This window comes from Astatotilapia calliptera, chromosome 16 (genome assembly GCF_900246225.1).
Source record: "Astatotilapia calliptera chromosome 16, fAstCal1.2, whole genome shotgun sequence".
Lineage (NCBI taxonomy): Eukaryota > Metazoa > Chordata > Actinopteri > Cichliformes > Cichlidae > Astatotilapia > Astatotilapia calliptera.
Window position 1 is genome coordinate 9,847,140 of NC_039317.1, and position 14,449 is coordinate 9,861,588.

General features: G+C 42.4%; 1 protein-coding gene across 1 annotated transcript in view; it reads right to left on the reverse strand.

Moving 5' to 3' along the window:
- Window positions 1-11,373: 11,373 nt before the first annotated feature.
- The window catches only part of itgb5 (integrin, beta 5), a 43,154-nt gene continuing 40,078 nt past the window's right edge, over window positions 11,374-14,449 (reverse strand). The window contains exons 14-16 of the mRNA XM_026144221.1: window positions 12,997-13,116; window positions 12,190-12,356; window positions 11,374-12,012 (exon numbers count right to left, since the gene is read on the reverse strand). Coding sequence (XP_026000006.1) covers window positions 11,917-12,012; window positions 12,190-12,356; window positions 12,997-13,116 — 383 coding nt within the window. The 3' untranslated portion in view covers window positions 11,374-11,916. The remainder of the gene's footprint in view (window positions 12,013-12,189; window positions 12,357-12,996; window positions 13,117-14,449) is intronic.

Consider the following 14,449-nt stretch of genomic DNA (forward strand, 5'->3'; position numbering starts at 1 on the left):
ATAGGGTGCAAAGAGAGGAACTGTGCTACTGTATGAGGAAGTCAGGAGTGGCAGAGAAGCATGTTAATATGGTGCAGGACATGTATGAGGACAGTGTTGAGGTGTAGGAGTAACAGATGGTTTTATGGTGGGAGTGAGATTACATCAGAAATTGGCTTCAAGCTCCTTGTTTGCCGTGTGATGAACAGGTTGACTGATGATGTTACGCAGGAGTCTCTGAACTGTGATGTTTGCAGATGACATTGTGATCTGTAGTGTACTGTAGTGAGACCTGTTATGATGCATGGTTTAGAGACGTGGACAGGAATTTAAAAGATCTTCATTGGGAGTGACCAGGCTGGACAGGATTAGAAATGAGGACATCAAAGAGACAGTTCAGCCTGAGAAGTTTGGAGACAAAGTTAAAGACAAGGCTGAGATGTTTGGACATGTGCAGAGGAGGCTTAGTGGATATATTGGACAGAGGATGTTAAATATGGAGCAGCCAGGCAGGAGGAAAAGAGAAAAATCTCAGAGGAGGTTCATGGATGCAACGAAGGAGGCATGCAGAGGATAGGCGTAACAGAAGAGGATGCTAGAGACAAGGTGAGATAGAGGCAGACTATCCACTGTGGCAACACCTAAAGACAGCAGCCGAAAGAAGTAGAAGTTGATGAAAGGTGGTCTGGAGGCAGGCAGGGGTGGAAGATGTATTTCAGGTTCAGGTTCAGAACAAACAACAGGGTTGATCAAAGTCCTTAACAATCAGCAAAAAAACAGCAAGAGATTAAAAGTTAACAAACAAACAGCAAACACACCAACAAACATCAAAGGTCACAGACATAAAACAGGCCTGATGATAGTTAAAACTAATTTGATCCAAAAGCCAAAGTAAAAAAAATGAGTTTTAAAAGAATGTATAGACTCAGAAGTGCGAATAGAAGCGGGGAGACTATTCCAGAGTCTAGGTGATGCAATTGCAAAGGCCCGATCACCTCTGGACTTCAGCCAGGATCTAAGTTGTTCTAAGAGCATCTGACAAAATGATCTTAGTGCCCTCCTGGGGTTATACAAGCGGAGGAGTTCAGTCAGGTAACTGCTAAATTAGTGCAAATTAGCCAATGCAAATTAGCTAGAACTGGGGTGATATGATCATACTTTCTAGTATCTGTCAGAAAGCGTGCAGCAGCATTTTGAACTAACTGCAAGCGGTAGAGGGAGGATTGTTGGAGGCCCAGGTATAGAGAGTTACAATAGTCCAGTCTAGAGGTGACAAATGCATGAATAAGTTTTTCAAGTACTTTTAAAGGAATATAGGGCTTCGCCTTTGATATTGTGGTATTATAATATTATTTTATGCCATGTTAGACCCTTAATTAAAGATTGTGAATTATTATGTAGTTTTGGTTTGCATTATTCTCCTGAATTAGAAGAAGCGGATAACTATTGCATTTGTTAAACTGATTTGCATTACATTAGACTGCTGATTTATTGTGAATGAATGATATTGTTTTATGATGCATTATACTGCTGAGTTATAAGAAATACTGTTCGCAGAAAGTCATCGCCTTATTTGTCTGATTGGAAGAGAACAGAACATACTGGAGTTTTCTGCCCCATCTCAGCAGGAGCAGATAAAGAAGGAGCCATGGTCGTAGCTTAGGCGCCGTGTGAGAGAAAGCATGTGAATGTTTAGGTTTTTATGATAAGGTGGGGGCCACTAGAGGCTATAAGAGTTTGATCAATGCTCCACCATTTCGAGATCTGATGCTGTCTGCGTACGGTGTCCATCTCCCACGCGTGTGATCATTAAAATCATCGTTTGACTCAACCCGGCCGGACCAGTGTTGTTATTGTGGTTTTTCCTCTTGTATCCATCTCCAATATTTGAATCCGTAACAATATCAAACGCAACTGATAAAAGCTAGTTTTTACCACTGAGGACACTTGCTTCTCCAATTTAAGAGAGCTATCCAAAAACACTCCAAGGTTTCTTACCGTGCGAGAGAGATGGCTGGCAAGAGGACCAAGGGTGTCTGTTAACTGACCCAGAGGGGTATGACTATCAAAGACAATTACTTCAGTTTTATTTTCATTCAAAGTGAGAAAGTTTTGTGATAGCCAAACTTTAACATCATGAAGACAATTGAACAAAGGTTGTAGTGGGTCAGAGACATCCAAGGTCAAGGGGAAGTAAATTTGGATGTCGTCGGCATAGCAGTGGAAGGAGATGTTATATTTGTTGAAAATAGAGCCCAAAGGCAGCATATACAGGGAGAACAAAGTAGGACCAAGAACAGACCCCTGAGGCACACCACAGTGGATAGGGGCAGAAGAAGAAAATTACTGGCCCATAGCAACAGAGAAAGTCCTCTCTGAAAATATGATTTAAACCAAGCTCCAGCCTTGATAATAATATCAAGAATTATTATAGAAGAAGGGAAGAATATCATGCGGGGAGTTCGAAATTCTAAGGTGACCAATTATCTCCTTTAAGGTGGAGAAAGACACTGGCTCAAACTGCTGAAAAACAATCTGAACTTGAGAAGCAGGAACTTGGCCAGCCAATGTCGGCAAATATGGAGCCCTTAGGACTAAGATTTTATCAGTGAAATACCTAGGAAGTTATCACAGAGTGCGGGGGACGCATCTCTATGAGTAATGACATCAGGGTTAATCATAGAGTTTAAAAAGGACTCGAGGCTTGGGACTGTTTTTTGTAATTATACCTGACAGGAAGGCAGACTTGGCAGGAGGGAGGGAGAAGTTCCGAGAAGGAGAAGAACTCACCAGGACGAAGCCAGGTTTCCGCCAGGAAAAAGTAATCCAACTCCGATGAGAGAAAAAGGTCGTTTAAGACAAAAGTTTTATTTGCCAGTGATCTTGTGTTTAGCAGGGCCATCCGGAGAGGGGTCGCATTATTGCTGGCTGGAACATATCTCAGTTGACGAAGGTTGCTGTGGTTCACACCGCCTCTGGAAGACCGTACCCAACTCTGAACAGGTGGAGCCTCAGCCGGCAGGTCCACGGGAGCATGAGCTCCAACATGGCGAATCCAGCGATGACAGAACAATCTGTGGCTTGAGTGATCCCAGTGAGCATGGGAAGGTGGCAGGGTATCCATGAAAGCACTGCGAGTAGCCACATTATGAAAATTTAGAAAAGCCTTGATTAACACGGAGACCGCCTCGTTTACCCCGTCTCCTAGATCGCTTCTTGTGTGGAGGAGAAAAAGGTAAGCGGCGTAGGCAGTTAGAAAAGTCCGGCAGAAGCAGGGGAAAATTTTCTGAATTCCACTTCAGAGCAGGTGTTTGGTGATGCAAAGGCCTAAGATTCAGAAGAGTTTGATATGTGAAACCCGCGTACACATCAAGACAACACAAAAAAGAACAAATAACAAACAGCAAACAGAAGTTGAAGAGACGCTCCGCCGTGAACACTGGCGCCATCTTGGAAACACTGTGTGTTTCGTAAGTAAACTGTGTATTTGCTTAAGAAGTCCAGTCACTTTTCTTTCCAAGCTCCCTACATTACCATGACCATGACTGAGAACCTTACAGACGATGTACTTGCTTGTTTTACTTAAAGCCAAAAGCCAATTTAGAGATGTTTTCCAATTTGAAGGAAACCCTGCAGGATCACTCTGGTTTGCCTTCTGCCAATCAGCCTCTCTTCTCTGTGCTTTCCATCCCAGTGCTATTCTGTAGTGAGGTGACGTTCTGTATCGAGGCTTCGAAGCTTGTGTCGAGTAATTGAGGGGCGTTTCCGCGATGCGCATATCGAGGCTTGCTTCATTTATGGGAGCTGCCCGGCTGTACCACGTGACTGGTTCATGAAGTGGTTCGAAATTTGCCACGAGCTATGACAGCGATATAAACCCCTCAGACTTCATTCAAAATGTGGGTGTTTGATGGAGAGTTGCGGTTAGTGAGAGTTTGGAGACAGTTTGGAGGTTTATGAGAGTGAGGAGAGAAAGTCAGGAGAGAATGGAGCCAGCTAAGAAGAGGAGGATGTCCTCCCCTGTGTGGGAACATTTTGATTTTATTCCTCCCAACAAGGTATGTAAATTTCTACAGAAGATGTATTTTCATAATACTGATGGTGCAATAAAACTTATGTTAAGCAGCTTTTACTTTTGTACAAGGTGAAGTGTTTGCTATGTGCCAGGGAGCTGGGATATAACAGCAACACCTCATCCATGCTTAGGCACTACAGAGCTTTGCATGAGAATAAGGGGAACACCGATTGTGGAGCAAGACCAGGTGAGCCATCAAATGCAATGATAATATAGGATGCAGTAATGTTACTAAATGATATAACAATATTATACAACTGTAATAAGTTACGTGTGTGATATTTATATTTGTGCTTTGTTTTTGTTGTCTTTCCTCAGGAGAACAATCTCAAATAGATGAAGACCTGGTTAGCATGGTGATTGAGGACTCCCAGCCATTTAGCATTGTGGAGGACAAAGGATGTAAAAGATTTGTTAAATCGTTAAATCCTAGCTATGTTCTCCCCACTAAAAAGGTCATAAAAGCAGTGAAAATTTGGTTTTTACAGAATAAAATGTGAACAGGCAGGACTGTGTAGCTGTCCATACCTCAACGTTACTAAAGCACAACCACTGTCCACACCCCAACCACACCTCACCTCACAGTAAATGATCGTTTCCATTTTAAGCATTTCCAAATGATCATTGTCCATACTGCCAGTGTAAATATACACAGTATACTGCCATCACTACAATATAGATGTTTTACACACTCCTTTTGTTGTTGACATTTACAGGCTGTGTGCAAAAGGCCACACTCTTCAAATTCATGCCAACTAATATTTTTACGTCCAGTAGGTGTCCTGCTAGAGCAAATGAAGCTTCAAGACGCTTTGCGCTGGGGTGAACCAAATGGATGAAAAGCTTCAGTGCTTCATGAAGCTTCATCTGCCCATCACTACTATTCTGTCTCTCAGTCCTTCAGACATGTTTGTGGTGAACCGCTTCCTCACCATTTCCATCTCAACCTGGTCACTCACAAAGCCTCCAATCCAAGTCTCCAGCTGTCAGCTGCGTGCGTCACTACCACCAGCAGTGCCCAGAATCAGGGGCTCTTCTATTACAACCATCCATTGTTGGGACACCACACTGTTGCTACATCTGACTCTAATCGCCAAACTGATTATTTCTCAAACTTCAGTACATGTTATGTTCTTTCTTTCAAGTAATCTTTCCTTAGGGAAATGCAGCTGGAAAGTTTAATTATATTATGCTGTGATTTATTGTGGACTGCAGAGAAAAACAACCACAGCTGTAAAATAACTGTAATGAGCTCAAAAGTATTATATTTTCCTTCCTTGAAATGCAGGGAAAATATAAAGCAGCATAAAAAAAATTACCCACATCCTTCAAATATGTATTTTAAATAACTTGTTAAAGAAGACTTTGACTTAAATGTGAAAACTGTCAAGAACATCTCATCTGCTAACCTTGTGACAGCCACTAGGTCACCTGTGGCCATTTAGGGTTAGGATTTAACAGGTTTCTGCATGTTTTCAACACATGCATGGAAAATATTTTAATATTCAAAATCCAGAATGTAACTGACAGTATTTGAAGTGTAGTCTTCTGAAAAACGGTCTATTTAGCATGAGGACAAAACGTCTTCTTTCTTTTTTTCCCCCAACTGTACTAACATGGTTCTACTCACTAGAGGGCAGCAGAAGTCTGGATATTGGGGACTGATCTGCTGTGACTGTACTATGAGCACAGATACACAGGCACTAATAATCTACATACATGTCAACAGCCCACATTTCTGCTGCTCAGTCTTCTATGTGGACCCAACTTTATTATCTTCAGACAGGAATTTCTGTTGTCCTGCTGCAAACAAGTGATTCTTATATGCTGTAGCAAATTCCTTTAGTGGAAACAAGGAGCCATGCCAAAACCACAAAAAATAAAAACAGCCACAGACCATAAACCATACAAAAACTCTTTTGAGAATGAAAGACGGCAATAGACTTAAAGTTTTAGAGAGAGATGCAACAGCACACTGGGCGTACATTCAGCCTGTAATACACTGAATAAATCATTGAGAGGAAGCACAGCTGACAGTGCAGCGTGCGCGTCATACAGTAGATGAGAAGATGGTGTTACCTTTTGTTTTGCCTGTCACAAGCCTCTTGCTAGTTAAACAGTATACTGTAATGTATGAAAAATATGCAGCTTTGCATCAAAAGCTAAATCTCACCTAAGTCTCAGATTGGCTGACAATGACAGTCTTCAGGAGTGGAGGTCAGAGGTCTCTGATATTTTCCCACTTGGTTCACACAGTTTCACTGAAGCACGTGGACAACAACAAAGAAGAGTGCTGACGAGTGAGCTGCTTACTCCCACTCATACGATCTACCACCCACTGAACTGTCTCAGCATCCAGACACAGATCTAAACTAAACTCAGCAGTTTACACAAAACATTTACATTAGAGACAGATTAACGCTCCAAGGAAGGCACACACAACGCACTTGTTCTTTTTTTAGTGTTAAGGGAAAGATACATTTGTGTGTGCAGAAGGAGAAACCTGTGGCATAACTTAGTCTGGGAATCTCTGACAAGGCTAGCTGTTACCAGCATTACTGAGGCATAAAAAAAAAACCCAACTGATTCAAATATCAATGCAATAGCACTTCAGTGTGAACCGTTATTGCCAAAACATCGAGCACTCAAACATTATCAAGAGAATAAATCCAGTCTGGACCATACCTGCATGAAACATTTGGGTCATTAGCCCTTAAATGGGCCACTTTTCAAGACACGGCTGCTTAAAGGAATACTAGAATTAACTATTTGTGGAGTTGTGAGGTGCTCATGGTTGTTTAAGGATGCAGTCTAGCTGATGATGCCTCTAGTAAGATTGTGCCCAACGGATTTACTTTACCAAATTGACCATCCTAGGCTTGCCGTAATGGTCCATTTGATTCACCTTTTGTTTATTTTATTTTCACTTGCTGAATATGGGACAGACTTGGTACATTCACTTTGTATGTCCAGCTTTACTCTTTATTGTAAGTGTGGGATTTTATTCCCCCCGTTTTTCTTTTTTAAATGACTAAGCATACAACATGAAACAAAAGCAGTTACACTTTTCCAGCTGCAGCAGATCTCCAAGCTGTAGGTGTCAGTCTGAGAAGGACAGTGAAATGATGCAGGGCGAGCACAAACACAATGTTTTGTGGCAATAAAGCAGAAGGAAGCTTGTTTTTCATACAGGAAAGATGGCAAAAAAGGAAGTGAAATATTCAAATATGACCTCGGTTAGCTGTCCATTATATCAGTGCATTAAAGCCATATTAAAGCAAACGCTTCCATAAAGGCCTGTCAGAAAATGCTGGACGGTTTAAAAACCACATGGATCCTGCTTCACAAATATAACCAGTGGGATGCGCCAGGGATCACCATACTTAAAAATGATAAAATGTCAGTTTAACAGAACTGGAGTAAATAGACCATCTATCCCCCTGAGCTGTAGTTCATCAGAACATGAAGTCAGACGTCTGTTCAGCAGTAATTAGCCTCCATTATCATCTTCCAGCTGTTAACACTTTATTTTCCCATGTTTACTCTTTTTGTTATCTACACTAAAGTTCCCCCTCCCTCCGTCCTCTGGCAGCCATGCTGAACCTAAGCTCTGTGACTCCACGAGTGTCTCACAGTGCTGGTGCTACAAACGAGGCAGGAGGGCGAGAAGAGACAAACTCAAAACCACCCAGGGTGGGTGTGGAGATTTATGAGCTCACCTTGAGCAGGGCAACACACAGGACAGAGTTTTTCCTTCCCATTCGAAGAAATCTTAACCACAGGCACGAGTGAGCCGGTCAATGTGTGCTGTGTTATCCTGAACCTTTGCAATGTAAGAAAAAAGCTTTTTGTTTGAGGGTCACTGATGGTGGAACTTTCCCCCTTTTAGAAGAACTCAGACCCCGTATCTGTGGCAAACTGGCCGGACTGGATGGAGCTGAGAAAGACTCACCTACATACAGACAACACTGTATCAACACCGACAACACTACACTGTCCTCTGTATTATCGACAAGGATATCAGCCCTTTGTAAAACTCTGTCCCAGGAGCATGGAGGTAATCGTGAAAATATGAAAAAAAAAAAACCTCAAAAGAAAAAAAGTATTTTCTTTTGTTGCATTTTAAGATTTTTTTCTGGTGTGTGTACATACAGCATATCACAGACACTTCTGGGGACGGGGATAAACTGAGGACAATGCAAAAGCAGTGGAGATTAACAGCTTTGTTAAAGGGGTTCCCCTAAAGTACAAAGTGTCTTCAATCCCTTTGTAAAACTTTTAAACACATTTCACTTTATTGTGAGAGACAAAACTGTCATTTATAAGATCTTTTATAATCATTTATCATTAACATAAAAATAACAAATCAAAAAATACTGACTGTTACATGCGAATGTTCACATCTCTGTATGGATTCTGATGTGTGGACATGTAATTAACTCTGCACAAATGTGTAGTGCAACATTTAGTGACATATTAAACAGAGAGAATGAACTAAATTAGCTGCTGTTCTTTAAAAATGAAAAAAAAAAAGTTAATTTGAAGCACATGGAATAAACCTAATTACAGAGTCATTATGATAATGTGTGGGAGGAGTTTAACCAAGTGTAAATTACAGCATCAGAGAAGCAGTCCTGTCTGAGCAATTACACATCAAACATGTAAGAGCAGAGTTAGTGGTGCAAACAGATGTTTTACCAAACTTTGAAGTGTGCACACACGCATGTGCGATGTCCTGGAATAGAACTCGGATTCACAACGTTCGTCCTAAAATAGCCTTTGAGAAAATTCAACAATGGACTGAAGCAAACACAAGAGACTGACGGAGTTTTGACAAAAGCAGATTTATTGTTTTGCTGTGTGTGCGTGCAGTGTTACAGGGAGTGCTGCGAGTCCTGTTTTTCCATGTGTAAATGTTCAGGGCTGTACAAAGAGGAGGAGCTGGAAAAGGTAGTGGTGGGAGAACTTCAGTCAGCTGTGCCAAGAAGCACACCCGAGCCAAGTGAAAACTGCAAGGCACTTTTAGCCTCGCATGCCCACATGTAATATTATTAACATTCATCACTCACTCACGCCAACTCCAAGTTCCTGCCACTTACACTTAAGATTGTTACCAAAAAGCCCACAGAGCACCTTCTTCCCCCAGGCTCACCCCTCCCTACACGTCCTGCTTTCCCTCTGACGGTTCAGACAGAGCTTCTTCCTGTGGGAACAACGACTGCTGATTTATGACCCTGGACACTTTGCTTCCACCCACTCCCACAGCTGGCAGGGCGAATACAGAGTCATATTATAAGCCAGTCATATTATGTGCCCAAATAACATTAACACAGCACCGCACATGTCACAGTCACACTGATCTGTGTCTCCACTGCACGTGAACGTAACCGTTGAGAACATCATTACCACAGTGCTGGCTATTTCACACAGCGCAGACCCCTAACCCTGTGTTTGGGAGCTGGTTTTAGAGAATCAGAGGCTGCTGATGTTTGAGATTTTCCTTACTGTCAATACATTTAAAAAGACACTGTTGATTATAATTAATGTTTTTTTTCTGCATATATACATTTTATTCAACTCAGCGGCATATTCATAGACTGAAAAATTAAACAAAAGTGAAAGGACCAAACTAGATAATGGGTGAAAAATGTATCCTATTTAACTTATCTATTTGGATTTTGTTAAGGCTTTTCAGTAAAATTATCTCACAATATTTCCAAGAAGATTGTGCTTCATATTTGGTGAATGGAATTCTAGCACTTTATTAGTTCTGTCACTTTGTAACAGTGACATCATCATATTGCTTGTTTTGTCTAAACAGTCAAAAAGATAATTGTGTAAGAAACACTTTATCCAAATTATCTGCAGGAGGTTGGATTTGGCGGCATGGCTCTGGTACCTCCCACCCTCTCGTTGTCATACATGGAAAGCCTAAATAGAAGGACGTTGCAGAAGCAAGATACTGAACCAGGTATGTCTGTGAAGGTTCTCAGTCATCCAGGTCAGTGTAGACTAAGGAGCTTGGAAAGAAAAGCGTCTGGACTTCTTTAAGCTGCTTTAAGAGGTTTAACCTCTCATCAGAGTAGCTTCTTCAGTTCTAAGAGTCCCAGATTTAAGCCCTATGGGAGTGTCCCCCCCAAGAGGGACAATGGACCCTCTAATGATCCTCTACATGAGCCAAGGTGTGAAAACGGGTGTAGGTCACAATCAGCCAAGGTTTCGGGTGAACTCACTGTGAGACCTAGCCCCACCCTTTCATGCGATGTCCTGAGGTCAAATGGCCCAGGATGTGTGTGGGCGTTAAGGCGTCTGGGAAGGGATCTCAAAACTGGATTATAGATGGCAGACAGTTGGTGTCGTAAGCCACCGCCTCTGTTCAAAGATGGCCGCTCACAGTGCACATAGATGGCTTCTTTTACTCCTCTTTCAAACCATCTGTCTTCTCTGTCCAAAATGTGACCGGGTACAAATGACATACATGATAAAGAGGAGCTGAGGTGGGTTGCAAAAACAGCTTTTGCAGTGGCAGCAGCAACTCAGATTGGCCAATAAGATACACAGATGGGTATGAACTGATCTGGACTGGCATTACCGTCAGGCGATAGCTGACTGACCTTGACCTGTGACCTCCCAATACTAAGCTTATTAATTTATTAACACTCATTTATTTTACAACATAAAATAAACTGGGCAGGCTAATGGTGACCAGGGGCCAAATCTGGCCACTCAGCCTCCCCGACACAAGATGAGGTTTAATAGTCGTGTTTAAAAATATTAACACTGGGCTTATATCAATAAACATAACCACATTAAATCCAGTCCTGCCTATATTCAAGGAAGTTAATAAATGAACCCATAATATATACTGTATATAAATATACTAAAGAGCCCATGATTGAATACTTGCTGACCCCTGCTGAATGTGTTTTAACGTATAGAATGTAATGCATGTTATTTATTTAGTTGTACATTTAAAGAAAGCTAAATGTTTGGGAATGGGTTTTTTTTTAGCAGTGTCTTAGAGGTGGTAAGGAGGCCAGAACAGCTCTAGAAACAGACCAAAATGTTGCCAGATTTGTTCTTTTCTTGTTACAGAGCAACACCAGACTGAAACGTCAGTGTTCAGATGCTGAAGGGTGAGTTTGTACCCTGCAACTGAGTGCAACTGGAGCACAAACACACACACGCACACGCACACACACGCACACACACACACACACACACACACACACTTAAGACATTAAAAAAAACTATGTAAATCTTTCCAAGACTTGACTCAATAACTTCTGTGCAAAATGAAGGTAAGAAAAGTTGCTTAGTAAAAGTTAGTAGTACCAAACATTTTAATAGCCCCCGGCCCCCTCAGAAATATGTGCTTTTTAAGAATCATGTGAATTGGAATCATCTGCAGTTCAGAGTCGTGCTGGGTGCGCAGTCTGTGCTAAAAATGCATCTTCAACACCTACAAAAATATACAAAGAGAAGCCAATATCTTGCCTGATCTGTACAGAATGAGCAGTGCTTTTATGTGGCTGGAGTTATGGTTTCCATAAGTTGGTCTATGATGAATAACTGCAGACGAGCTCACTTCTAACCCTAATCACTCTGTATCCCGATCACGACGAGGGTGGTGTTAATTTGTTCGGTGAAGCACAGACACAGGTGGTTTGAATCTCCCGGGTGAAAATAAAACAAAAAAAGGCCACAGACTTCTCTTTGAACACACTAAGTCATTTCTCTTCTGCCATCGCCGTGGGTGTGCACTGTGCAGACGGGTGAGTGTGCTCAGTCCACCATCCACCTCAGGCACGTCTCCTTGATCTACTTGTTGGACCGGTCCCGCCGCGCCCTGTACTGAGGGATCAGTGGAGCCCTCCATTGTAGGACTTACTGTACATGCTGAAATCTGTTTCCACAAAATGTGTAGAGATGGGGTGCTTGTACAGAGGGTTAGAGGCCTGAGGGGGAGAGAGATGAGACTTTTAATACCTGAAGGGCCCATTTTACTTGACTGGCTTGGTTTATCTCACCTACATAGAAGGTGCTGAGGTTTTTCAGCCTCAAACTATGAGCCTCAGTTTATTGCTAGTATACATGATGGGGCTGTAATACTCATGAGTTAGGCTCATCCTTACCATTTCATATCGGGCACGCGAGCGGGCGCTCTGGAAGCGGGCAAACTCACGCCGGTCGTGGATAGTGATGACCAGCTTCCAGGCAGCGAGCAGCAACAGTCCTACCAACAAGATGCTCCCAACCACTGCCACCAGCACCATCAGGGCATCTGGTCCCCTGACGCACTCTGAAGCAGGCACAGGAAACAACATTTAACACAAGCTCACTTAACTTAAGTCACAGCTAAGGCGGCACTGAAAACACAGCAAGAGGGCCAGGGTGTCACTCTGCCCACTTAAAAATAGACGTGTGGACTTTCTGGAGCCAGTGTGTAAATGGAGACAGCGAACTCAGGTAACATGAAACAGTTGACATCCCCCACTGCAGTCAGTCTTTTATTTTGAGTAACAGTAATGTTAACAAATGTTTGTATTGAATATGACCGTTTTAATCCACCTGTACAGCCTGAAAATTTCTAGTTGTTTTTGGTTCAATTTGTAAAAACAAATTGGACCAAAAATAATAAATTCGACACCCCTGACTCTGGACATAGAATGACAGTCACTCAGTACTACACTCTTAAGCTTCCTTTGTATTGACAGGTTCATTGTCTGTAACCACTGAGGGGGAATAATGTGAGGTAAGGTTGGGAGCAATGAACCCAGAATCTTTAAAGATGGTGGTGAAAATCAAGCAGCTGATACCTACGTACAATCCAAAAGCACCTGATCATTACCAGCTGTCAAATTTACCAACAAGTGCTGCTAAAAAACAAAACAAAAAACCCAAGAAAGACAACATTATGTATTGTTGTTTGTAGCACTGACCTGGCTCTTTAAGAGCTGAGAGTATAGATTGTCCGCTGGCGTGCTCAGAATATGTGAACTTCATGACACAATCGTCGTCTGTCTTGTACAAACAAAGCACAGCGCCGGGCTCGTCAGTTTCTAAGCACGACAGAGAGAGGTGGGAGGTGGGAGAAAACACAGACACATTTTTCAATAAATGCAAGTTTCTCACTTTCTACTGCTGTTCTAACAAAGCGAGACTTTGATATTATAAAAAACTATTAAGGTTTGGCTTCAGATACTGGAACAAAAGACATCCAAGAGGAATCTCACGCTCAGGGGCAAACGGAACCACTTATGAATGTTTAACACATCGGTCAATGTCTCTGCTGTGAAGTCACAATTTAAAAACAACAACAACAAAAAAGACAGCCTTGACTGATATGCTGACATTCTGTTTGCCATTGTTTGCATTCGATCATCATTATCTGACCAGATTCAAAACCTCACAAGGGAGGATGAGGTCACTCCGTCCTGGTCCACCCCTCCCATCAGCCCCTGCTCCTCTAGTTCATGCACAAAGTATCTGGAATGTACATGTGGAGACCATTAAGGGCAGTCAGATGGCTGAACTAGTAGAGAATGCTATGAAACACATCAGACCTGGGCCAGGGCCATGCTGGGCCAATATGGAATGCTAATATAATAGTCTCTATGGCTAAACACAGACTCAGGCCATGCAGTGTCACAGTGCCACTTAAAACATTTCACATTTCCCCCGAGTGTTCAGCACCAGGCTGTGAGGAAAAAAAAAAGATGCACTGCCAAACATTTTGGATGGTGTCCCCTGGCTTTTTACAATGAACCACGAGACAGGCAGTGCACTGCAGGTTTGGTTTGTTTAGCGGGTGGATTCTCCCTGTAGAGAAGGTAGGTGTCAGCGGAGGATTGGATTCTAAAATAGACTGAACTCTGAACCAAACGAGGGGTTGTAGACGAGATGGTGTAGCTGCCTGCTGTGTGGAGCTGCGACAGGTCCAGACCGCCGTCTTCCACATAATAACATGAACACGAGGCCAAGCCTGACCGCTGAGCACTGGGTGTACTTTCATTAGCAATCACAGAGGTGTGAAAAAAGAAAGGGTGCAAGCAGCAAAGCCTCAAACAACCACAGAGAGTGGAACAGAGGTGACAGCCATACTAGAAAAGAAACTCAGAGGCTGTAGCACCTGTAGATGCTAACAGGGGATTTATACTTCTGTGTTAAGCTACTGGAACCAGAAAGCTCCAAAACCCTGCCACATAATATGATGTAAGCTGACGTGGAAAAGTAACTACACTGTTTTTAAATTTATCAGTAAAAGAATAACGGCTATCGTCCTAGTACAGGAAGAACAATCACAGCCTCGATAAAAGAATTCCCAGTGGTCGGCATATTCCTCGAGGGAGATTGCGGAAACGATCAGAATGCACCTGAGGGAAGTACAAATGT